The sequence below is a fragment of the Euprymna scolopes genome, chromosome 24, assembly GCF_053919585.1.
Source record: "Euprymna scolopes isolate OS-2025 chromosome 24, ASM5391958v1, whole genome shotgun sequence".
NCBI classification, from domain to species: domain Eukaryota; kingdom Metazoa; phylum Mollusca; class Cephalopoda; order Sepiida; family Sepiolidae; genus Euprymna; species Euprymna scolopes.
The window spans coordinates 33,573,942-33,601,670 of NC_136505.1; the positions used below are offsets into that span (position 1 = coordinate 33,573,942).

General features: G+C 32.2%; 1 protein-coding gene across 5 annotated transcripts in view; it reads left to right on the forward strand.

The window, feature by feature from the left end:
* The first annotated feature begins 1,665 nt into the window (after window positions 1-1,665).
* LOC145246652 (ataxin-7-like protein 3) overlaps window positions 1,666-27,729 on the forward strand; it is a 103,988-nt gene continuing 77,924 nt past the window's right edge. For 3 of the 5 annotated variants that reach the window (XR_013863148.1, XM_080108356.1, XM_080108358.1), the window contains exons 1-3: window positions 1,698-1,820; window positions 13,269-13,743; window positions 17,414-17,529. Coding sequence is in view for 4 of the 5 variants with exons in the window: in XM_080108356.1 (XP_079964482.1) it covers window positions 13,648-13,743; window positions 17,414-17,529 (212 nt within the window). In the remaining variant the exon portion in view is untranslated. Of the gene's footprint in view, window positions 1,821-13,268; window positions 13,744-17,413; window positions 17,530-27,729 lie in introns of all 5 variants that reach the window. The other 2 variants (XM_080108357.1, XM_080108359.1) reach the window with 1 other exon arrangement.

Here is a 27,729-nt window from a genome sequence, read left to right on the forward strand (position 1 = left end):
GAGAGTGGTTGCTCTGATGAACTCCTAGCACTTGTGCCCCCTCGACATAGATACCCCCAACAAACAGTAAAATCTCACCCCTTCACCATTGAGATCCCTAGATGCCAGAAAGTCTTGTATTCTAATAGTTTCTTTCCTCAAACTGCTAGAATTTCCTGCTTCCCTAACTGTACTAACCTGCAGAAATTAAAATATAATGTGAACAGACATCTCACTGCTCAACTCCCCACAGTTCCCTGTTGGAGATGATCCCAAATAGTAGACCCTTACACTCAAATGGTAATACGCCTTGTTTGGAGTAAAAAAAGACAAACCTGACAAGCACCTCCCTCTCTTTACTGTAGAGATCTCTAGATGGCAGAAAGTCTTCCACTAATAGCCTCTTCCTTTGGACGACTCGACTTTAGAATTCTGTAGCAGTCACAAAGAACTATTTTCTCTGGTGAATCAGTGCCCCCCCCCCTGAGTTCTTTGGCCACAAGCTGACCTATCAGCTAACAAGGCGCATTGATTCATCTGCTCCCTAAAAAGTCTTGAGGGAACATCAGTCAGTCAGACCGGACCCCCAGCCTAGCAACACCTATCCTCTTTCGTCCTCTGTCCACCAGAGATCTCTCTATAGCATTGACGGTCTCGATTTGAGACAACTGCTATCCAGTACTGACTGACCAACGACAACCTTAAAAGAACTTTCTTTTCCTTCTTCCCTTTTCACAGCCCGACCTGCCAGTTCCTGTTACAAATAAAATACTCTTTGCTGTCATTGTTAAAAAGAAGTTTGTTATTTCTTTTGTGCCTTGTTCTTTTAATATAATTTATTAGAAAGGTAAAACAATTACCTCTCCCATGATCCCATATTTAAATGGGATCACGTCGAGGTCACCATTTTTAGGAGAGATAATTAGCTGAAGAACTCAGAGGGAGGCATTGATTCATCAGAGAAAATAGTTCTCTGTAACTGCTAATTTCCTTCCTGTTTTCGTGATTGTACTAATATGCAGAAGTTTAAATGTAATGTGAACAGATATCTCGTTCATCTCCTTACATCGTGTCAATGTAGACATGGCTCCAAATAGTAGCCCCTTACGTCCAAGTAGCAATATAGCTTGTTTGAAGTCATAAAGAGTGAAAAAAAAAAAAAGGATATGAAAAAGTATAACAAACAGAAACAAGTGCTTTGCTTTAATTGGATGTGCCCTAATGAACTCATCACGCTTGTGCCCCCCCCTCGACGTAGATACCCTAAACAGCAAAACCCCACCACTTCACTGTTGAGGTTTCTAGATTCCGGAAAACCTTCTACTTTAAAAGTTTGTTTTTTTTTCCTTCAGACTGCTAGATTTTGAAATTCTCTCCCTGACTTTACTAACATGCAGAAGTTTAAATATAATGCAAACAAACATCTCGCTGCTCAACTCCCCACAGTCCTGTGTTATACATGATTTCAAATGGCAGCCCCTTGCGTTTCAAATAGTAATATGCCTTGTTTGGGGTGACAAAGAATAATAATAAAATAAAAAACAGCAAAAAAGTTTACTCTGAATTTCTAAAATTACACAAAAAGGGTGTCAATTTCAATGAGAATAGACGAGGGACAGTGCGTTAAAAAACAAAAACCAAAAAAAAAAAAGGGAGAGAGATACTTTTAAATCCCGGAAGTCGTTCAGTGCGCATCTGTTGTGCGCAGGACAATAGTTTGACAACTTCCGGTTTCGATACACGCTTTCCTGGCAAGCCAGTCGGAAATGGATGCTGGCTTCAAGAAGAGCATGAGTGTTGCCACTGTCAAATCTGTCCAGAATGGTGACGATGCCCTTAGCGTAAGCATCACACTTATTTCATCTGTTCGTCCACATATACACGCATAGCACCTACATCAACCTTTATTTTCATTTATCCACCTCATAACACAAAAATTCAATCCCGTATTGTCTTTTTCAAAGCAAGACTTTCTTAGATATATGGAAGCAAAGACGCAGGGCTACTCCATACCAAAACATCGCAGCCGGGTTTTATCTTTATCTCTTCGTTATAAAAATCATCTTGGTCACGATTTAACTAAATAATACATAGATGGACCTGTGTTTTTAATCAACCGATATCTGGATATGTTCAATTGCATTTAAATACTTGTTTATTTATTTGACTTGTGTTATTGTGTTTCTCTTTTTTTCTTTCTTTTATCTTTTCTTTCTTCTGTCACTCAATCTCCTTTTCGCACTTAAACATTTTCTTTCGGAAAAAAAGACCCTTTATTCACATGATTTTATTATTTTTGTTATACTTTTTGCAACCGACAATTCTTTTATATAATGTCTTATATTAATAAAATTTTGTAACCATTTCTCGAGTGTCTGTTTTTCTCGCCGCTACGTGACTCACACATTTTATTTTACTATAAATCGATTATTTATTGAAATAAAACAAGCAACAACAACCACAAAAAAAAAAAAAAAACAAAGTACGAAAACAAACTTAAACGAAATGAATTTAATTACAAGATTAAATCCACAGGAACACATTTTTTTTTTCGTAAACAAGTAATCTTTTGTTAAATAATTTGATAAAAATGAAGGAATAACATATTTCGTTACCCTTTCAAAATTGGAAAATAATTTTGAAGCCTTTAAAATGCCGAATATTAATTTCTAGCTTTAATTATACTTAGCAAATCCTCATGTATTAATTTTAAGATTGAAAGCTTCGGAATATATTTACACACCCAATGATTTTTGTAGAGATTACAATTAGAAACAGTTTTAAAAGTTCGATTAAAGCGATAATTAAATGACCAAATAAATTAATAATTAAATTTAACTTAAAAAATTCTACGGTATTTGAAAAAAAAAAAAAAAAGGTTCTTCTACACTTATGCTACCGTGCTATTTTTCAAATAGTATTTTCAAATTATATTCAAGTTTCATGATATCTTTATTAAATTAGGCGGTAATACAAAATAATTACAAAAACCCTCCCTTCACCGTGTCAAGAATGGCTTTCAAAATATTTTAGCACGGTGACAGGAGTGCATGCATGCATAAGTACCAAAAATAAAAATAAAAATTAAGTTGAACAAAATGAAAGAACGGCTTATTTATATTTATCTTAAATTCACAGATAAATAACTAAAGTCTATATTTGCATAATAGTATACAATAAAACACTAACTATAAACAAAACATGTGGCAAGTTAAGAGAAAAGTTGGTACTAGTGCAGTGAGTGCACTTATTGATCCGTGCTGAAATAATAACGTTATTTAGAAAGCCATTCTTAACATGGGGAGGGTGTTTTTTACTTATTCTGTATTTTAACCTTACAATTTAATAAAAACATATCATAAAACTAATTAAACTTGAAAATACTGCTTAAAAAATAGCGCGGATCAATAAATGAATGCAAAATTTTTTCGGTGTTAGTGCATTTTAAATGCACTAACACCGAAAAGTTTAACTAGATTAATTAATTAATTTAAAATTGTAATAACCGATTTCAATTTATATATATATATATATATATATATATATATATATATGACAAACCTTTTTACTATCTGTTTCATTTTTAAACAGAACTTTTAATACTTATGTAGAATACGGGCCGTGTTGAAATTACGTTATTTAGAAATCCAATCTTAATATGGGGAGGATGGATGAAAAAAAAACATGGGTACTTTCACCTAGTAAATTCATTTGCATTTCAGTTTTTTCGTAAACAAGTCACCCATTTTAATATTTTGTCAGTAGGTAAAAATGAATTACATCGTGACCCTTCGAAATTTGAAACTTAAAGTACTATGCAGAATACGGACCGCGCTGAAATAAAAAATGTTATTTAGAAATCAATTCCTAACATGAAGAGGAGGGCTTTTTTTGTTTTTAATCATTTTGTACTTTCACCGGTTATCTTCAAGTTCAGTATCCCTGTGTTTACAACGGCTTTTATGCGGAGCAATCGGTGTGCATGTTTTTTCAAATTGTAATTTAAAAATAAAGCTAACAAACAAAATCTCAAAAGTCAGTTTTAGTGTAAGGGGAAAATATCACTACTCCGAAACTGAGATTTTGAATTGGGACAAAAGAAGTTTGCCTTGGTCTAGAAGAATTTCTTCTTCCTAGACCAAAAGATCAGAACAGATACTACACTTCGATCCTAACCGAAAGGTCAAGGAAGTCTATTCATCTAGGTGTCTACTTCCTTTATTTTCTTTAAGCAATAATAGGTACTTATCCACTTTTATTACCGTGCTTAAATAATGTAATTTAGAAAGCCATTCTTAACATGAGGAGGTGAGGGTGTTTTCTAACTATTCTCTACTTTCACCTAACAATTTAATATAAAAGATATCGTAAAACTTGAATTTAACTTGAAAATACTATTAAAAAAACAATAACGCGGTAACAAAAGTGCACAAGCACCCAATAATATATATATATATATATATATATATTATGCAAACACCTATAAATAAGTTATTTTCTTAAATATTTTGGAGATTTAGGCTTATATCGTTAAACTAAATTGCTATAAAACTATAACCAATTGTTCTTAAGGTAATATTTTAATCTCTATTTATAAAATTCCTTGCTGAAAGTAGCTCCCAAAACTTTAAATCTTTTTGCATGATTTACTAAGAAAAAAAAAAAAATGACTTTCTATTCGACAGTTTAAATGCTTCCAAATTCCGACACTTATGCAGAATACAAACGGTACTATAAGATTTTCAAGTTAAATTCAATTTTTACAATATTTTTTTTGTTTATTAAATTGTTAGGTGAAAGTACAGGAGACAGGACAGTTACAAAACGCCACCTCCTCCCCATGTTAAGAATGGATTTCTAAATATTTCAGTACCTATCCGTATTCTGAATAGTACTTTCAAATTTCGAAAAGTCACGATGTAATTTCATTTTTTCCTCCCTACTATTGACAAAATATTAAAATGGCTGACTTGTTTACGAAGAAACTTAAAATGCATGATGAATTTAATTTTGTAATTAAACTATTAAAAGAATAGAGTATTAAAAAAAACGTTTTATTTTACGCTATTGCATTGTTTCTTTTCTCTTTTTTAATATTCTATTAATAGTAAATAACAATTCAAACGTGTAAAGTTTATGGGGAAAACATGAGCAGAGGTCTTAGAATTTTATTAGTATTTTTAATAATATCTTGTTTTTGAAATTTAAAACCATAATAAACAAACTAATCAATAACAATATACACCGTGATTAAACTTATGATTTCTTTATTTACCATAAATTTTATTTAATTTCCTTTAAAACACTTATCTATCTCTAACTATTTCCGAAAAGTATTTTGTTTTCCTTGGATAATTCCCAACTGTTTTTGAAAATGTTTTTTAATAATAATTACAATTAAAAAAAAAAAAAAAAAAAAAAAAAAAATTCGAATTGACCTATTTTATTTGCTATGGAAGACCTAACTTGATATAAATTCTGGTACGAAAAAAAACGTCTTATTTATTTGATCTTTGACTCCGAAAAAATACCGATCATCTTCAGTTAATCTGTTCTTTTATACGACAGGGGCGAGCACAGGCATTAATGTTTTCCTTTGGAAGCACAAATAAATCATGATACTTTACTTCTACCAGTTAATTAGTTATAAATAAATAAATAATAAAACAAAACGGGTTCTAATTTCAAAGTGTCAAATAAAAAGTATGGCCGACGTGTGCTTAACTTCGTGACCACTCGAAATTTGAAAGTAATTTCGAATTGAAGCATTTCTTGGTTAGATTAAAGTTTAAAGGATGCTTCTTGTGTGCTACCGCACTGAAACAATAACGTTATTATTTAGAAACCCATTCCTAGCATGGAGAGAGGAGGAGGGTATGTTATTCTGTACTTTCACCTAACAATTTAATAAACAAAAACATCGTAAACATTGAATTTAACTTGAAAATACGATTAAAAAATAGCGCGGTTATATAGGTGCACAAGCACCGTTCAAAGAATCGTTGAAGGTTGATTAATCATTAATTTCCGCACGCGTTAATATTTTATCCCCGACCCGTATTCTATTTTTATTATTTATTACATTTTTAGTTAAACCACACTGTTATAAAATTATAACTAATTTAAAATTAATATTGTTTTTATAATTTTATTAATATTTTTTTTACAATACTTCAAAATATCCAGTCTCTAGTACATTAGAATTTTTAATTTTTAAATAACTCCAAATTAGTTGCTATTATTCGACTATTTAAATGCTTCCAAATTCATTTAAAATATCTAAAGGTCATCAAGTAATTCATTTTTCCAAAAATTATTTAAAAAAAAAAAAAAAAAAAAAGATTAAAATGGCTGACTTGTTTAAGAAGAAATCCAAATGCATTCTGGTGGATTTTATTTTTTTACTTAATGTATTATTCTTAAAAATTAATTTTATAAACTGCTATTGTATTGCCGTTTCTTATTTGAATAAATAATCGATTAATAGTAAATAAAGCAATCAAAGTCACGTAGATACGAGAAATACATAGAGGACACGCCAGAAGTGGTCTCATAATTTCATTAGGTATTATTGTTCAGTAGTGTTCTAAGTTACTGCAATTTTGGAACACCGTACGAAAAAAAAATATATACCGTCAGATATTTTTGACCAACGACTAATATGTATGTATGTATTGTGTGTGTGTGTATAATTATATATATATATTAGTTGTATCTTGTTTATTGTAAAGTACCTATCACTTCACAAATAAACTGTTATAAGTTTTGATGCGGACTTTTTATTCATAGTAGTAATAGTATTAAATTGCGAAAATGACGAAAGTCTAAAAGTAACTATTTATTTTATTTTATATTTTTAAGGAAAAAAAAGTCTGTCACTTATTTATTTTCTATCGAATAATCGGTGAATTGAATCGTTCATACACCGGCTGGAAACAATTTTCTGGTTATTTTTTCCATCAAAATAAATGAATCATTTCAACGCCCGATTCTTATTTTTAGCGTGTGTATGTTTCGGGATATATGTAAATAAAAAAAAAAAAAAAACAAAAAAAAAACATGTCTTGGTTCAGCGACATTCCGTGTTTTGCTTTCTCCGCTTTTTTCATCTTTTGTTCTGACCGTTTGTTTATATTTCACGTTTTGCATCAACTTCACGAAACTAGGCGGAAGTAAAGGATTTTTTGTTTACCTTGACTCATATTGCGATTTACTTTAGTTTTCAAATGTTATAATTTAAAAATTTATAATCTTAATTCAGGTATTTGTATAGATCAGCTCTCACGACTGCCAATAATGACTCTACAATCTGGTAACGAATTACAAGAAACGAAAACATATAACCCGGATTCGGTCCGTAAAACCGAAAATAAAATAAGCAAAAAGTAGCACTAAAAAAAAAAAAAAAAAAAAAAAACTGTTCGCACAACGATTTAGGAAAACAAAAGTTCGCGTGACTGAATGAAATAAATAATAATGTTGGAAAATAATTACAAAAAATAAATAAAAGAATGTGCATTAATGTAAATATATTTAAAAAAGAAAAAATTATAACTGCATCGATATCACTGATCAGTTCTTTCCGTTTAAGGAACCCGGCTCTAATTTTGTGTGGTCGCCTTTCGGCTGTACCGGATTTTACCGAGTCAACATTGTCCGCCGCCACTGCCATGGGGGCTGATATATACAAGCAATTGAATTTATTGCCTTTATATATATATATATATATATATATATATATATATAGGATTTCTAGTTCTAATATTTTAGATATCTATTTTTTAAAATTGCGATTAATTTACAATAATTTATTGGCATATTTTATTGATATATATATATATATATATATATATATATATATATATATATATATATATATGGCAAAAGTGACTAATATTCCGACCAATAAATAAAATTGTCATTCATTTAATGTTTTTTTTTTCTTTCTTTCTGGGATTTTGGCTTCAAATTCGATCAATGTAGATCACGTGACCACCTTCCCGTAATGTGTTCTGTTAAAAGCCGAAAATTAAAGAAAAATGTAATTTTTAAATCCGCGAAAAACAAAAACAACCATTATATTTATTTTTTAAAATAAAACCTCACTTACCTACATATGCTATAATTTTATTTATCTAACCCAACCTCTGGCAGCAAATTACGTTTTTCTTCATTAATAATAATAAAAAAAATAATTGAAACTATTTTTTTTTTTTTTTTTAGCTTTTATTTAACCCTTTTCGTCCCAGAATGAAAGGGAAGAAAAAAAATTCCGGGCATGTTTCTTTTTATATTTGTACTCCTTTTTTAATTCCATTAAAACTATAACTAATTATATTTTGCATATATATTATTTAGCTTTAAAATTAAAACTTGTCTTTTTTTTTATTATTATTAAAAATATATTTAATTAAAACTCATCTATATTTTTCCAAATTTTATGTTTTAGGGGTGCGCTAATACTACGTCTTAATGTTCAACTGCTCCCCCCCCCCTTTAAAAAAAATCTTGCTAACACTTTGGTAAAAACAAATATATATATTTCTAGCATTTTAATATAATTAAAAAAAAAAAAAATTAATTAAAAACCAATAGTAATTGCCTCGACGATTTTATTATTTATTTGACGTTTCCCGTTCGTTCACGTCGTTAAGATTTAAAAAATATTTCATGTTTATATTTTTCTTTGTATAATAAAAATAAAATAAAGAACGAAGGAAATCATTGATTCCTATAATTCCTTTTTTTTTTTTTATCCTAAAAACTTAAAACTAGGATTTCCTAAATAAGTTAAGTAACTTTGCAGTATAATAAGCAATAAACAATTAAATTTTAATCATTGAATTATTTTTTTTTTATTGGAAATAAATTTAATTTTAATAAAAATATTATGAGTTTATTTTTGCGTTGGTTTATTTTTTTATGGTGAAAATTCAATCTTTATTGTACATTATGACAATTATGGACATCCATAACTTAAAAAAATATATAAATTTTTAGTATCTATTTTTGTCGGATGATCGATTTACAGTTTTACTTTACAATCTACGAAAACACAATTTAGTTTCGTTATTAATTTATTTTTATTTTTAAATATCGAAGTCATTGTTGTCCAGCGAAAGTTACGGACGAATTTTTGAACCGGAATAAAAAGAAAAATTAAAAAAAAAGAAAAAAAGAAAAATCGCATTTTCGATCGGGAAAGGAACGGAAACCTGATATAAATCGAGTCGCATGATCACAGTAGCGTGAAGTAAAAAAAGAGGCGTCTTTAAATTTTTATTTTATGCATTCTTATTTAAATTATTTATTCTGTAGCGAAAGGTGCAGTTACCCACCATTCACCTTCCACCCTTTTCACGGGATTGGTCTGATTCTTCCTGCCCTTTGTCCATGCGGTTGCGGCCCCCACATGTCCGTTGTTTCTAATATATTTTGTCGGAGTATGAATGTTATCGGTTATTGCTCAGCGATTTCGTTTTATTTATTTATTTTTTTTTCAAATATATATTACTTGAATTACTGTTTTCAACGAGATTGTTATAATGACAACGTTTCGGCCGATGTAACCTCATCTTTTGAAACTTGGAAAACGACCGGATGTCGCATCGGACGAAACGTTGTCAATATAACAACCAAGATAAGAATCGTAGTTCCAAAAATACGAATTAATCAGTCTTTAATTTCGAAATATATAATTTTTAACAACTTTCGTTCCCGGCCTTTTGGTTAGGATCAAACTATAACATCCGTTCTGTCCTCAGAGTAGAAAAAAATCTGATGGTAGTCGTGGATGGAGGAGGAGGACTCCTGTTCCTCAAATGAAAACCCAACTTTGCTCTCATGGGGAGGCAAGTAAATAAGGTCTTATTGAACCGGTTGGTTGGGTGGGCGGTTGAAAATTTTTTTAACTCAAAGTTTTAGTTAATTTAACTTAGTTGTTATTGATATACGAATTCATCTAAGAATTGATATTATATCTTTTAAGTGCCACCAAACACATTTTTTTTTATATTCGGCTGAAAAAAAAAAAAAAAATGTAGGTGCGTTGAGAAAAATTAAATCACTGTTGAATCAATGATCTATGACAAACAAAACACAAAGAGACCTTCTTCCTCTTTGTCATAGTTGAAGCATTTGTGTGTGTGTGTGTGTGTGTGTGTGTGTGTGTGTGTGTGTGTGTTATCCAGCAAGTCCAAACTAGGATTTAGTTTGAACCAGGAAAGGATTATGAATTTACTTACGACTCGCTTTTTTTTTTTTTTTTTTTTTTTTTTTTTTTTTTTCTGGGCTGCTTAGTTGAACTATAATAATCAACTTTAGCCTATATAATCGAATTTTAGCTTGACCATTCGAACTGCCATTTTTAAGGCTCTGAAATTCACACTTAAAACTTTCGATTTTGCCTTTTCTTGGGCATTATTATTGTTTTTACTTTGAATATAAATGCAACTTCAAAATTCCTGTCTTGAAGAAAGACACTGTTGTAAATAAATTTTGTGTTCTTTTGTACAATTAAAAGTAAACATTATAATGAAAACTACAGTGAACACCAACATCATTGTATGCACTCCTGATTTGGAATGTGATTTGAAAACGATTTTAGGCTTATCTATCTATCTATCTATCTATCTATCTATATATATATATATATATATATATATATATATATATATATATATATATACTTGCAGGAAGACCTGTCATTGATTGGGACGGAATGAGAACCTGCTGCTCATAACACCATATTATCCTTTTCTTAACTTTTACATTTTATATATATTACACTTTTTGAGTGGGGTCAAGGGATGAACTCCTTGATTTGGCAGGGTGTGGGATGAAGGAGAGTAAGTAAAAATGGTAGTAACTAAAATTATTATGCATACTATTGTCTGATTTATCCCCAGCTTCCTTTGTGCCAGGTCAAGTGGTTGCCATAAATTCATTTTTCTCTAGGTATCTTGTTATAATATAGATTCTTTACAATAACACCCAACCAAACCAAACACCATGAATAAATATATGAATATATAAAGAACTTGAAGTATAAAATTTTTTACCAAAATTACTGGATTAGGCATTAAATAACCCGAAAAGGGTTGATATGCCGTAAAAGAAAACAAAATCAAACTTTCCAATAACAGCAGACTTATGGAACTCTCTTCATGCTGAGTGTTTTTTCTATTTAAAGCCTTGTTTATTTTATTTTATTTATCTCTTGTCTTTATGTTAATCATCTGCTGCTTTTTTTTTAGCTCCTTGCATCAAGTGGCTTCATGTCATGTCCGGAGCAATATTTAAATATATTTGAAAATGACAACACTAGATAGTAGTTAATACTAGATCATAAAATTTCCCCCACTCTGTATCTGTGCCTAAATCAAAATGCGGATTCCATGAACAAAGCTTCTTTCTTAGAACTGCACGCCTGTGGAACTCTGTTCCGTCTGCCTGCTTCCCACCGGACTACAACTTGGATGTCTTCAAGTCCAATGTTAACAAATTCCTAATGAACCGCCCCCTTAAGTAAACACTTCATCAAATCTCCACACTAACGTAATGTACTTGCAATAACCCTTATCCCTGAGTGGCTTCTGGGCCTTGATAAGTGGTGATAACTGTAAAAAAAAAAAAATGTTGAAATACATTTAGAGTTGAAAGTACTGCCAAAATAGAAAACTGAATTTTTTCTTTATATTCTAAATTTACTTAATATTGGAAGATTTTAATGCAGTTGGACAAGATGTTGCTCTTACAAAACCTTAATTTAGATCTGAGGGCAAACTTTTTGTTTTTCCAGATCTTGCAGAGCTGATTAAATGCTGCTGAGGTCTTGCATATCATGCACTGAAACTCCTAGTCCACACTACGGTCTTTGTTTATTGATTTGTTTAATAATAATTGGAAAGCTTATTTTATCAATATGAAATGCACGCATTCAAGTTCACAAAATTATAGCATAATTATTTAAAGAAAACAAATTGAAAATCTGAAATCTATTCATGTACTAGCAGGACTACCCGGTGTTGTCCAGGGCAAAAGTATAGCATATTTCTATTAAAATTTCTATCTGTCTGTATCTTTTTTTACTTTCCCTTTCTGTGTTTTCCCTCTCATTTCCTTAGCTCTTCCATGTCTAGTCTGTTTCTCTTTAGTCAGACATGCATATACACAGACAACTCTCTTTTATATAATGGATTCCTTGAGATCAGCGTTTTCTTTCCAAATTAGTACATAACATTGATCTATCTCCCCCTCCCGCCTCATGCCCTAACGAAACTTGATCCAGTTGACCCCCAGAAAATAAATTTTTTTCTACATTTTAGATATTATTCATCCGGAATATACCAGCTTTGGTTTTATTTTTGGTTGGACATACAAACACACATATAACTGCCCTTCATATAATTTATTTTATATTTTTAGTGTTTTGTTTAGTGAGGGCACAAAATTTTTTTCCAAATTCCGATGCAATTACAGATTCTAAATTCCTAATTCCAATTCTAAAATTGCTTAGTCATCTAAAAAAAAAAAAAATAAAAAAAAAGATTTCATTTAAATGAAATTTTCTTTTTAATTTGACAAATGTTTTCTCAAGGTGTATTGTATTCAAGATTTTGATAAACTTATTGTAGGATTTTCAGTGATATTTCTCGCTGGTGTTTTTTTGTTTATCCACTCAGTTCATTTTTGCAGAAGTTCATTATGTCTAAATTTAATTTTACTTGTAGTTTAAACTAAAATATTTATCAGTAGTTTCAGCACTAACTAGAAAATTAACTTTTAAACAAACGAACAAACAAACAAGACAAAGAATCGTTTTTAAAATTGGAAATTAGGTTCAAATTTTTCTAATTCCAATATCTCAAAAAGTTCCTATTTTTTTCCAATTCCGATTAATCATCCTAATACTAGTTTTGATCATTTTTTATGTTTCTACATACTCTAAAAACTGTTGAAACAGATCACCGGTTGTGACTACTGATCTAGATGTACCTCCCACTTCCATCTCTCAGATTCTGATTTGATAGATGACATTGTCTCCTTCGTCTGTTTTTATGGATAACGTCATCAAGCATGCACGGGAGCAAACAAGTAAAAACCACAGTTTTAGATATAAATATTTTTCTTAGCCCAGTTGTTTTTTTTTTGTTTTTTTAATGGGAATCTAAAATATAAAAATAAATCAATGTCCAACATATTTGACATGCCAATAAGTTCGATAGTTAATTTTAATAAAAATGATTTATTAATAAATGCTACTTTCCCCTCTTTTTTTTTCCTTTCAGGATTTGAACCTGCAACCTAATGCAAGTAGACTATCTCGGCCAAACTTTGGAGAATGGTGAAAATATATTGGGTTTTCCGGAAAGTTTTGTGCAATTCCGACACTTTTCTTTTAAATGCTTCACATAACAGTTGTTGATGCGACTGATATGTTGGCCTCACATACAGGGTAGTGATCTGCTGGTTATGTCTCCTACCCAAGAAAAAAAAAGAAAAACTGTCCATTCATATTTTTATCAGCCCTTTTTATTAAGGTAAAAACTGGATAATTGAAACATTGCATTTTCTTTATTTAGTGAAAACACTGCCAAACAAACCGGGCACAATCATTTGTGAACTGAATTGTAATGAAGATGCTGTAACTGAATCGACTGTCTGGAAATGGTTTACAAAATTCAGACACGAGTTTTTCAGCTGAAAGGATGCAGTTCACTGTGGAAGAGACGGCCTTCAGAGTTGGACACCGAACTTTTGAAGGTAACAATTGAAGCCAACTGCTAAAAAATGACAACTAGGGAGCTGGCAGATATGTCGGAACTTCCCACCAAAAATAATGTATTTATGAAAACTTGGTGAAAATTATTGTAGTGCAGATAGATTTGTTTCTTGCCAATCTTCACAAATGCCCAAAACTTTTCGGACTGCCCAATATTAGTAATATCTCAATATCTAGATAAAAATATGCTAAGGCATTTTGTGTTTATATCTATGTTATAACTTTTCAAACAGATTTAAAAAAAAAAAAAAAAAATGAGATCATTCTTTTAGAATATTGGTGATTGGTTATTAATAGGGCTATGATGAGAGAATATTCTTATTATTGTTTTGACTTTCGAGTATATATCCGACAAAGTTAGACACAGTTAATCAATCGAGAACCATATCACTCTATCTAAAAGCATGTAAGATATTAACTGATAAACACCCGAGAGTCAAAATAATGAAAAGAATATTCTGTTGTCATGGCCCTAGTTATTAATCTGATGTGCTGAGGTAAAAAAATTCTGACATTACCTTTTTTTAAAATGAATTGCTCCAAAATAAAATTGTCGACTAAAAACACTACAATTTTAAATAGTTACTTTTTAAAAAGTGACATTCATTTACCTGAAGAATATTAAGCTGACGATTATTTTTATGGAAGAAGAATCTTTTCTTAATAACATCAACTCTTGTAACGTTACATAGGGAACCAACACGTAGCAGTCTATGTCGCAAAGGAGAAAAAGAACTAGAACTTTTTCGTAGCAACAACATTTATTTCCTCATTCTCCCTCAATGCGTGACGTTTTGTTACGGCTGTGATATCTCTCATGTGATCGTCTTCTTAAACATACTCTCTTTTTTATAATCGTCTTCTCAAACGTACTCTCTTTTTTATAATCGTCTTCTCAAACGTACTCTCTTTTTTATAATCGTCTTTTTCGCTATTGTGATATCATTTTGCTCATGGCATGGTATTTTCATATAGCCATCTATTTCATCCTCGATCTGGTTTCGGGCCATAGAATTAACTTTGACCCTAGCACTCAAACTTAGGCTTAGTGCAAATACCAGCTTTTGTTGAAGGGTAAGGGACTTTACCACTGAAGATGCATCACCTGATTGATTCCCTTTAGATATTCAACTCTCTGTTATCGAGGCACTTAGCTGACTAACTTGCCATGAATCTATGAACCAAGGCTAGCAAGAGAAAATATCAAAAATATCACTGACCTGTTTTCGTTTGGCATAATCTGTAATCGCTTCACTATTCCAGGAGGATGTATCAGATTCGTTGCATAAAAGTTCTAATTTATAGAGATGGTCAGACAACTCTGATGTATCCTCGTCGTAATATCCAGTGAGGGACCTTGTACCCCTTGAGGCAGGAAATTGTGCTCCATCATTGCTCCATGTGCAGTTATGATTCAGCCCTCCCTCCCCGTTTTTTTTTTTTTTTTCAAGCACAAAGACGATGTGTCCTTTCATACTGACATCAACTGAGTGAAAGGGACATCTTTTTTTTCTTTTTCTTGCCACTGATCGGCATGTGCATTACGTCATTCATCCCTTGGCTTCAATCATGCGTCATATCTAAAAATAGAATGTGTTGCTATCTCATAGATTTCCTGTCACCTACGTGATCTTTCAGTCATATTTAATGGCGACACCTACGGCTGCCCCATTGAGTCAGGGTACCACTTTATTGCTTCTTCCTTTCTCCGATGTTGCTTGGGCCCGATTCGTCACACGTCATATGCGCTATGTTACACGCTGACAGACATTAATTCAAAATGAATATTATTATTAATACTAATTCTACATATGTAGAAAGCACCATGGAATTTTGATAGGGATTGGTTACTAATATATGAACTCTCTTCATATATTAAAACATGATGGGTATATTTTCCAGTATTTATTTCAAAAGTGCTTAATGTAAAAAAGAGCTTTATAATTAGCCCATGTAACCAGATGTTACATGAACAGACTGAAAATATTTCAAATAACAACGATAACTCTGTCTAAAAAGTCTTGACAGTTGTAGCTGTAACTTATTGTTATAGCGTTAATTTGGACAGTAAATTTAAGTCCAAATAAGGTAATAAGGATGGAGAATATAAATACAAGGAATTTTTTTATTAGGTGTTGACAAGTATGAAGGTGGGATTAAAATATAAAGTGAAAGAAAAAAAAGAATGAGTAACTAATTTTTAATTAGTTTAAAAGTTGAAATATGTTTATATCTTTGTAGGTATTTAAGATTTTTATTATATATATATATATACATATATATATATATATGGAACAACTATGGTTAGAAAAAAAAAACAAAAACATTCTTCTTGCGTCAAAATCCCAACATATTTTTAAAAAATTCTAAATCACTCATTCCGCGTCATAATCGCATTACATATTTTGAATTCTAATGGGTATTTTTGATTCCTCTCTTGCTGGTCATGCATACACACAAACAAATCTTTTTTATGTAATAGATTTCTCAGGCATTTTATTTCCAAATTAGTAAATAATTTGGCTACCCCTCCCTTCTATCTGTTTTTCTTTCTTTCCCTTCTCCTGTTTTGCCTCTCACTTTCCTCAACATTTCTTCTCTTCGCCCAGTCCATTCCTCTCTAGCTGGGCATACACACACATACACACAACTCTCCTTTATATAATATTCATATTTGGACAAGCTTCTAGGTCTGATCTTTACTCCTGATCTGAGATGGAACATGTACATCGAATCCGTTTCCAAGGCTACTGAAAAAATGGTGGGGATCGTTCTATCACTCCAGTAGATGTTTCACTGCTGATGCAATTCCGTACCTTTATAAGAGCCAAGTACGTCCAAGGATGAAGTACTGTTGCCACAAAAATAGCCTGGTGGGAATGCCCTTTTCTCTGCCTTGCAGCCTCTTTCCCATAGAAGAGACGTTGCGAGCCTGTCTCTGCTTTGTCATTTTCATGACAAGTGCTCATCTTAGCTCCAATCTATGGTCCCCCCTGTCCTGACTTTCATGAAAAACACTCTAGGTGAAACCACCAGCAATAATTTCCCCTACTCTTTATTCATGCCTAAACCTAAACGTAGATTCCATGAACAAAGCTTCTTTCTTAGAACTGCAGGCCTGTGAAACTCTGTTCTGTTTTCCTTCTTTCCTGCTGACTACGATATGGTCGTCTTCAAGTCGAACGTGAACAAACTCTTGATGAGCTGTCCCCTTAAGTAATCCAATTTACCAAATTTCCACCACTAACAATTACTACGGCATGTTCCCTTTGACCACTATACATTCATTAACCCTTATCCTCGAGTGGCCTCCAGGCCTTGATAAGTGCTGACTCCTTTGTAAAAAAAAAAAATAAATTCCTTGAGGAACAATTTAGCATTTTCATTTCAAATTAGTACATAATAACACTGATCTGACCCCTTCAACAAAACCTAACCCAGTTGACCCCTAGAGAATGAATAATTTTTTTCTAAATTTTAGATATTCATCTGAGGCAATGCTGATAAAAAATATATTAACTTTGTGGTGCTTTGTTTTGTAATTTGGGGCATAACAGAACATTATGTACCATTTCATTTAGATTTTAAAATTTGCGTAAATATTTTTTTCATTGATCTGTTGATTTATATATTTTGCTTCTTTGTTTTCAGGAATGTGTTAGTGATATCATGGGTGACTTAATAGATGAAGTTACCTTAGGTGTATGCTTTGAAGTCCATCGCTCTGCTAAAATAGGAACCTTATTCCTTGGTGATACAGACCCATGGTAAGAAATATTGCTAATAAGCAATTTTTTTTTATTTTTATATCATTGTTTTCCCATCATTTCTGGGAAATTCTAAAATTATTTCAAATTTGAGCAATTTTTAAATTTTTATATCAATGATAATTAACTATTATCCTCTCTAATTGAATATAGCAAAGCATTTATCATGGAGTAAAAAATGATGTGGAGTGTATCGCGTGTTGTGTTCAATCTTGTGCTATACATAAAGTTGCTGTAATTATTACTAAAACATGTGAAAGTTCACAATTATTATTAATTCCTATCTTGTTAACACTTGTTGTTTGTGATCCTTTCAGACTGAGGACTAAAAATTAAATCTCTTTATCTATACTTTTCAAAAGAAGTAAGTAAAGATAAAACTGTTGGAAAACGGAGGAGATGTATTTGACTTGATCTTCATTTCAAATCACTAAAAAAACACATACTACTCACTGTTTAATCATGTCATCAGTGCATTTCAGTTTAACATGTTCACATGTGGCGTGTTTCCAAAGAGCTTATTTTTATTTTGTCGGTCACTCTCTCTTTGAACCATGTGAGGTCATATATGTATTAATTCCTACGGTCTAGTAATCCTAACCTCCAGTTCAACAAGTTAACCCCCTACTGAACTTTGATTTCCTGTTACTAGCAATATCTGTAATTTCAAATTACATGCAATTAGGCATTCACAAACCAGTTCCTCTGTCCTAGTGTTGCATTTTGACCTTGTATCATACATAAAGAAAACCAAGTTGCTGTCATTACAAAAATATTAAAGTTCACAATTATTAATCCCAATCTTGTTAGCTGCTTGTTTTTGTACATACTCCTTTTAAGATCCTTCCAGATCGAGGAATAAAATTAAAAAACCTTTACTTTCTAAAGGACAGGGTTCATGCAAACTTGAAAAGTCCTTAAACGTTGACTTTTGCTTTGAAAAGGCCTTATTTCTATTATTACCATGAAAATTTTTTTGAAAATATGGAAAATGGCAAGAAAATTTCTTTAAAAAGCCTTGAAAATTGTATTATGTCCAGTAAATATTTGTGTTGAAATATTAAAAATAAAATCGAAAAAAATACTATTACATTATTTCTTAAGTATTAATAAAAATGCCATTAAAATATTTTTTAAATATTGAAAATAAAATCGAAATACATTATTCTGAAATTTCATAGTATTGTGGATACAAGAATTACGTCCCTTTATCACAAAACTACCTTGGGTAGTGATAAAGATTTAGATCTCCATCTATTTTTGTCCTCATTTATAATTTAATTTTGGGGATGAGGTCACAAGGGGGGGGAATAGTGTCGACTGCTATAAATAAAATTATTCCCCCCCCCCCACTCCTCTAGAAAAAATACTTTCCTTGCGCGGACGAGACTATCCAATGGCAAATACCCTTACCCCAAATGGACAAGGTGGCGGCCATCATCATTGGAAATTAAAGGCCGTAAAGAGAGTTAATATTTGAGATGAAATAAGCATTTAAAAGTACTTAAAAAAACATCAAAAGATTATGCAGTAGGTTGAAAAGTAACTGTTATTGGCTATAATAACATTTATTTGTTGTATATTTTATTTTTTACCACTTTTTCGAATTGCTGTGGATTGTAAAACAAACCCCAAATTTTGTTTTGAAAACTTGTATTTTGTCTGGAGAAGGTCTTGAAAAACTTTGAAAAACCTTGGAAAGGGATATTGAAAATCTATATGAACCCTGAAGGGAGTAAGTATAATCATTCAGATAAGTTTCGATAAGGATAAACTTTTCACAAAATCTGTAGACACCATTGAAAATTTCTTTTAATTCTATCTGGGATCATTAGGGGCAATTATTGGTTAGGTCCATTGAAAATTGAAATATATTAAAATGTAAGGAAATGGAATCCATTTTTAAATATATTTTCTTCATTTTATAAAACAAAACTAAAATTAAACAAAAATATCGCAGTGAAGAATGTATTTAAAAATGGTTTACATACTTAAATAATTATTCGTATTGTCAGTTTTAAGATATAAATAAATAGGAATTTGTTTCGATTTGTTAAAATGAGGCGTCCATTTATTAATAAAAAAAAAAATCAGGCACACTATTCCAAAGCAAAGAGAAAGAAAAGTGAACAAGAAAGAAAGGTAAATGAGAAATATGAGAACAGCATGTCAAAAACATGACAGACTCACTTTAAAGATTACAATCAGAGAAAAATCTCCCTCTCATAAAAGTTTTACAATTTTCACTGTTGTGAAACTGATTAGGTGTAGTGTACTATTCAGCACATTCCTAACAATATCTGGAAATTCAAATTGCATGCATCCAGGCATTCTCAAAACCATTCCTCTGTTATAGTGTTGTATTCAACCTTGAATCATCTATTATATAAATTTCACTTGTCTGTTTAAATGTTTGTCTGTTTGCCTAAAACTTTTGACAGAGGCGACGGATTTTCACGAGATCGATATTGTTTTGAAGCTCAACCTTTCGGATAAAAAATATTGAAAAATTAGCTAAAAACATCTATTCCTTCACCCTCAACTGGGCACTTTTCTACAGGGACGGGTCGCCTTTTTTTTTTTTTTTTTTTTTTGCTAATATTTTCGAAAGTCATCTCTTTCGGTTAACTAGCCTTAATTTAAACATTCGTCACTTCTGGTTTGGCGATGGACGTAACAGCAAAGATGTCAAGTTTTTTTTTTTCACATTCTTTTCCTCCTTTGCGATACGGGTTCGAGTCTGCCTGCCTGCCTGCCTTATACCACTTTCTTTTTCTTTTTTTTTTTTTTGCTCAACACGCACCTCCAAACACCCAAGCAACACTGGGCACCCAGGCTAGTTATTACTAAAACACATGAAGCTCGCTATTATTATTATTATTATCCATACCTTGTTAGCGGCTTGTTTTTGTATGCACCCATACCTGATCCTTTCAAATTGAGGGCTTTCCGCCTGAGATCAAAACTCATTATTTACATTTTTAAAAAGGATTAAGTTGACCCAAGATTGATGGAAGATAGAAAAGTTTAATTCAATTTGATCTTCATTTCAAATCACTTACACGTTGTGTGCTTCCAAGTTACTTTTCTCTCTCTGTATTTGAGCCATATGACATCATATCCATCTATAAATATAAAAGCGAAAATGTATGTATGTGTGTTCGCTTTTTCTGTGTCTACAAAAGGCTTCTTTCAGAGAAGCGGTCAGTCGGTTCACAACTTTTTAAAACTTTTTATATCACATATAAATCCTAATATCTCACAGTTAACAACAAAGCTCGCCTGTCTATTTAATTTGCTCGATTTCGGGAAGATAAATATTCAATATTTGTCGCTCGTCGCATGTGGGTTAGTCTTTTTCCTATAACATCTTAGGGGTGGGGGAAAAAAAGCGTTCAGCAGTAAATGAGTACTATCCCGCAGTCAACCTTGACCTCATTAACTCATTAAAATGAGCACCTGCTAAATCCAACTAATTAAATAAATTAAAACGTGTTTCCGTTAGCATCTCGCGGTGGGGCAATGGTTAACATCATACTTTTTTTTTTTTTCACACTTTAATTTACAACTTTGCCTCAACGGTTCGGGTTCGATCCTCATACTTACTTTTTTTTTTTTTTTTTTTTTTAACCCCCCCCCCCCCACACACACCTCCAAACACCAAGGCAACGCCGGGTACCCCTTGCTAGTTTCTATTAATTTCCACAGTCAAGTAATCCTGACCTTCCATCTCCTGTTTTCTCAACTGATTGTTTTAATATACTAACAGGTTTACTCACACAATCTCTAACATTATTTTTGATTCTCCAGTTATTTGTTATGCCTTTTTGTGTATCTCCTTTTTAACTGTCTTCTCAATTTTCCCTTTGGAAAATAAATAAAAAAAAAAGAAAAGAAAATACTAGAAATTGGAAGGAGCAGGTTTTTGCATTACACCATATCTAACATCGTTTTTAAAGTAACACTTTACCAAACACAAACAAAAATAGTTTAGAATTAGAACTTGAATGTCTACTAGACACTATCCTTGAGTGTCTAAACTCGCTCTGTCCAGGGGTTTGTCAGGATAACTCAACATGAGGATACTTTCCCTGAAAGTAAACCCTGACTGAGTATTCAAAATCACATAGTATCTGTGGCCCAAATAAGATTTCTGTATGACTCGCACAGACTGGCTTTTATGAGGAACTAGTCTGGGTGCCCAGCGTTGCCCGCGTTGTTGGAGGTGTCTTGAGCGCAAAAAAAAAATGTAGCAGACAGGCAGGCTCGAACCCACGATGCAAAGGTGGAAAAGAAAGTGAAAGAAAACCTGACATTTTACTTCTACTCCATACGCGACTGAAAGTTCGGAACGTTAAAATTAAGCAATGTCAATCCAACTGATACGATGACTTGCAAAAATGGTTCGCAAAAAATCAGCTCCTCCTCGTAGAAAACTGCCCAATTGAGGATGAAGGAATTAATGTTTTTGCCCAATTTTTCGATATTTGTTGTTCGAGACATCGAGTTTCAAAATGATACCAATGCCGTGAAAATCTTTTGCCTCTGTCGAAAGTTTTAGGCAAACATACATACATGCATTTAAACAGACAGGCAAGATTCATATTATAGATGATGGACCTTCTCCAAATGATACTGCCTCCAGTAACAGCATGGTTGGATACTCCACCAGACTAGATGAATTATTGTCCTGGACTCTAGTAAGATTAAGAGTCCACAAGAAAGACCTACTATAACTTGCTTGAATGGTCAATTAGGGAGAGGAAAATTATATTCTCAACTTCTTTATTTAAGATGTAAAGGAGAACTTTAATGGAATATTTGAATATCTATCTCAGATAAAAATCAAGTCTCAGCACCTAGAAAGGGGTCCCTTTATTTCTGAGAACTTTGACTGAAGTAAAATGAAAAAAAAAAAGTAGAAACTAAAAAGTTAACATCACGAGTGACTTAGGCTTGGTGTATGCATCTATCAAGCTTTCATTTCTTATTTTTAGAGATAAAACCTATCATGGGTCAGATTTTGACTTTCAGAACATCTGACATTTGAATCCATCTAGTCTGACACAAGGTCATTCAGTATTTCACGCTTATTTAAATAATTTTATTAAGTTTTAATATTCTCACTTGATCATCATTTCTATTTTTCTCTCCTTATAATTACTAAGAATATTAATTTCTTAGCACTGAATTTGGTTTAAAAAATTTTTTTCTTATATTTTCAATTCTATGGTGATTTTCAATGTAGAAATATTGGATCTGTTATCTATACACACGTCACCAGTCAGCTCTCTACACTAAAATCTAGACATTGTTAACATCTCTATTTGACGTCAGGAGAGGTTGGCTATTGGCGGAAGTTGCTATAATTCAGTTGTAAAGAAAAACTAAAAAAGAGAAAATGTCTATAACATACTGATGAAGGATTGAATTAGCTGAAATATTTGATCTATATTGTTTTTGTTTATTTTTAGCATAGAAATTTGTTTAAAAAATGACTTCTGGTTTATTCTACAGTTCTTTTCAATGTATAAATGATGTATTTACGGACATACTCACTCACACACACACACACACACACATATATTAAGAGGTATATGTGGTAAAAAACAAGGATGAAGAGTGCTCAATACATTATTAGAGCCAAATATGTTCCTTTCAACCTAGCAAGCAATACATATGAACCTTATGCTAAAAACAATACTAATCTATATACACCCTTTTTATATAAATATACACCCTTTATCCAACCACCCAAAACATATTAAACACATCCACAAATCCATCGAAAATAGAATTAGTATGAACTCATCAAAACGGGAAATTTTCAATAAACACAAACCCTTTTTTGAAGCAGCTCTAAAAGATAGTGAATATACTAATACCACCATCAACTATATTGACCCCTCTCCCTCCCCAACAATAAAAAACACAGATCTAGGAAAATTATTTGGTTCAACCCTCCTTTGAATATAATGATTAAAGATAAACTGGGAAAAAAATTCTTCAAGTTAGTTAACACCCACTTCCCCCAAAATAACATATTACATAAAATCTTTAATAAAACACTATAAAACTCAGCTACAATGGCAGTGATAACCTAGAAAGGATAATTAAAAAACATAATAATAGAATACTTAATAACAACAACAATAATTGCAAACACAAAAAATTGCAACTGCACAAATAAGTCAGATTGTCCACTTGAACAACAATGCCTACAGACTGAAGTTGTATACAAAGCCACTATCGTCCCAATAGAAAACCTAAATGATAAAATAAATCTACATCGGACTTGCTGGAACCTCTTTTAAAGACCGTTTTAGAGTCCACAAATGCAAATTCAATAACCCAAACCACCCCAACAGAACCTCATTAACTAGCAACTACTTAAACCTGATTCAAAATAATCTTACACCCACCATTAAATGGGGAAATTCTCAAAAAATCTAATATATGTAAATCTTTATATTCCCCCTGCTTCCTTATTCACTGGGAGAAGTTTTTATTACGAACTTTAAAGATAGAGATAAATTATTAAACATAAGAAATGAAATGTCAGTTGTTTGTAGACATTACAAATCCCACCTACTTAGCAACTTCACACCCCTACTGAAGTTCATATGATACAACCCCCCTCCCCCCACTTAAATAATTGCACTCTCTTAACACTATTACACTACCCATCGAAACTCACAAATATTACATTAAACACTATTTTACTTTATTACTTTTCAAGCAGATTACCTTAATTCTTTATTTTTAATTATCTATTTTACTCCTTTGAGATTATCTCACCCTTCTTATACCTTTAATTACTACACTTTTTATTAACTGAAAAATTCTTAGAAATGTGAGTAGAGCTAGGTAGTAAGTTATGGAAATATATATGGCAATTAAGCTACACAGAATTTTCAATGTTTCATCCTCATAAGAATTCAAAGCTTGACAAATCCTGATGAGGATGAAACATGGAACATTCCGTGTAGCTTAATTACCATATATATTTTCATAATTTAACCACACACACGCACACACACACACATATATATATATATATATATTAAATGAAAGATGAGGAATAAAAGTTTATTATATCATCAGAACAATAAGGAAAAGTAAAGGGGGAAAATTATTTGTTTGCTCCTCTTAATAGTGTTGAGCTTTTCTTATCTTAATAACATAATTATATGTCTATATGTATTTTTGCACCTCATTAAGAATGACAAGATATCCACTGAACTAAGTAATAATAACAATAAAAAGAAAATGGTTTTAAGTTCCACCAGTTCATGTAAAGAAAATGACAAGACATGAGTGGAATAGGACTCTGGCTCAAGATACTGGTCAAATGAGGACAGGCAAACAATTATGTTTATGGAAATGCAGAAATCAACACAAGATTTTTAAAACAATAGAATTTATTTGCATGAAATACAGAGACAATTTAAACCGAAAGAAGGTGATGAATATGGAAATAGATCTTAATGGATATTTATGAACAATGACAATTGGAGAATGCATTTATACAAATTGTCAGTTCATGAGAAAAAAAATTTAGTTCTTTTTGTAAATGTCAACAGTAAAATCCAGATCATTTCCCAAGTTTATACAAATGTTCAGATTGACATTATGTAGCGACAATATCCTATGTTTTCGCTCTTGACTTTGGTTGTATAGATTGAGCTGGCTCCTTCCATAAAACACACAGCATCTTAGATGAACACAGACCATGCACGATGGTCTGCAATGGCCAAGAGAGTTATGGGCAGCCAGTCTCAGGAACAGTGGAAAAGGTAAACCTGTCGACCGGAGGTAGATTAGATGTCAGCTTTGATAGTGTGTAACTATGCTTTCAGCTCGCTTCACAAGTGTCTTCTCCAATCTTGGAGGAGTTCTGGAGCTATTACTTTGTGGATGAATTTTCCTCTGTGCTGTGTGACTGAATGAACAAAGTGTTTTCTTTAAAGACACTCGGTTATGGGTCCCCTGACAAAGGAGGGATTGGACCTCATTTATTTGCACTCTCCTAGGGGCTATTATAAGGTTTAAATTATCCCCAAATCATTCATCCATTCATTAGTTTGCACTTTTCTCAATAACCATGCCTTGAATTTAAAAAAAGTTTTTGCACAAACATTAGTCATGGTGAAACTAAATTTTTGCCAGAACTAATTTTCTGGGATAACTCTGGTTGCCCCCTAGAGGCCATTAAAAGGGTAAAATTACTCCCAAATCATTCATCCATTTATTTTGTCACACTTTTCTCAATAACCACTCCTTGAATTTTGAAATTTTACACAAACATTAGTCATGGTAAAAGTAAATTTTTCCAGAACGGATTTTCCAGGATAATTCTGGTTGCCCTCCTAGGGGTATTATAGGGGTAAAATTGCCCCTAAATCATTCGTCCATTCATTTGTTTGCACTTTTATTAATAACCACGCCTTGGATTTAAAAAAAATCTTTTTCACAAACATGAGTTGTGATACAAGTCAATTTTTCCCTCACGGGAACTTTGCATGCTTGGCTCGTTGTTAAGAGAGATCATCCTGCATCACGTCCAGATTTGTATATTGGAGACAAAATGGTGTCAGCAAACCTGCAGAATTTGGCAAAGGCAGCATAGGTCAAACACTGCCAAACTTGTTAAGATCTGCAGCTCTCAATGGCCAGGTCTAGCAGCCGTAGACGAGGATTGTCTGAAGAAGCGCCTGATAAATCCAAACTTTTGTGCCTAATGTGATTCTGAGACGTGACCACATTTGGTGTTGTGGGCGACTGAAAGCATTCAAGGCATTGTTGATTTGAATGTTGATGTCATTATACCCTTGACTCATGGCGATAAACATTAAATCCAGGTATTTGAAGCAGTCAATCCCTTCTAGGGTTTCCTTGTTGAAAAGACTCATGCTTTATTGGAATCTTGCGGAGAGGATTTTTGTTTTTGTAGCATTTACCTTCATACCAATCTTAGATGCAAAGTTATGTATTATATCTACAGCTGATTAGATGTCGGAAAATTTTTCTCTGAGAATGGCTATCGTGAGCATGGTCAAGGTCAGTCAGATACTAGGGGTCTTGGCAAGTGCATTGTGTGTGATCAGTCACAACATAGAATCATCCTCCGAGTAAATATAATTTGAATAATTTTAATTTTTTCCTCGGCTACAGACGTCGCTTGAATATAACAAAACGTATGAGATAACTTCGATTAAGTTCAATATAGTACAAAGATATTTACTATTTCAAATGCGATATCATTTGTTTGATCATTTCATAGGATATAGCTATCAAATGTTTTTTTTTTTTTTTTTCAATCAGATGTTTTTTCTCTTCCTTAGTTTTATTTGAATTTTATGTCTTACTTCACTGGCAAGTCTGTCTTAAGATATTCAGTTTTAGCAGTAAGAGTAAGATGTTTAATAGCAAGGTGTCTGATTTGTCATGGAAAACATCTTGTTTTACTGAGTGTAGGAGCAGATTCTATTATGATGTGAACAAATGTGGTGCATGTATAAAGATTTTGAAGGAAGAAGGTTGGGTGATTGGGTTTGAAACACGGTAAAAGTGAAACAAAGAGTAAAATAACAAAACTAACAGAACTTTGAATATAAAAAAAAACACTTCCAGCAACTATTAAATTATTTCTCTCTGATAGGTTCTTAAGAGTAGTGGTTGATGGGCAGAAATCAGAGGCTTTCAGTATTAATGCTGGAGTCCCTCAGGGATCCATCTTGGATCCAACTCTCTTCCTGATCTACATCAATGATCTTCCAGACCACATCCTTACATCATTCGTAGACATTTATGCTGACGACACTACCATCTATGGTAGCACTTCGAAGACCGTAAACGACCAAGTTCTCTCTGACTCTCTCTCCTCTGATCTTGAGCATGTGGTACAATGGGGAAAAAAGTGGCTGGTTACTTTTAATGCATCTAAAACCAAGCTTTTATCTTTACATCATCAACGCTCTGTTGCCCAGCTACCATTAATCGAAATGAATGGCTCTCGTCTTGGGGAAGCTTCATGTTTTCACAAAATTCTGGGCTTGACCTTCACTCTCGATCTGAAATGGAACCAGTATATCAAATCCATTGCCAAAGTCGCTGGAAAAATGGTAGGATCCTTTTACCGCTTCGGTAGATATCTCATTCCTGATGCCATTCTCTACTTATATAAAAGCCAGGTTCGGC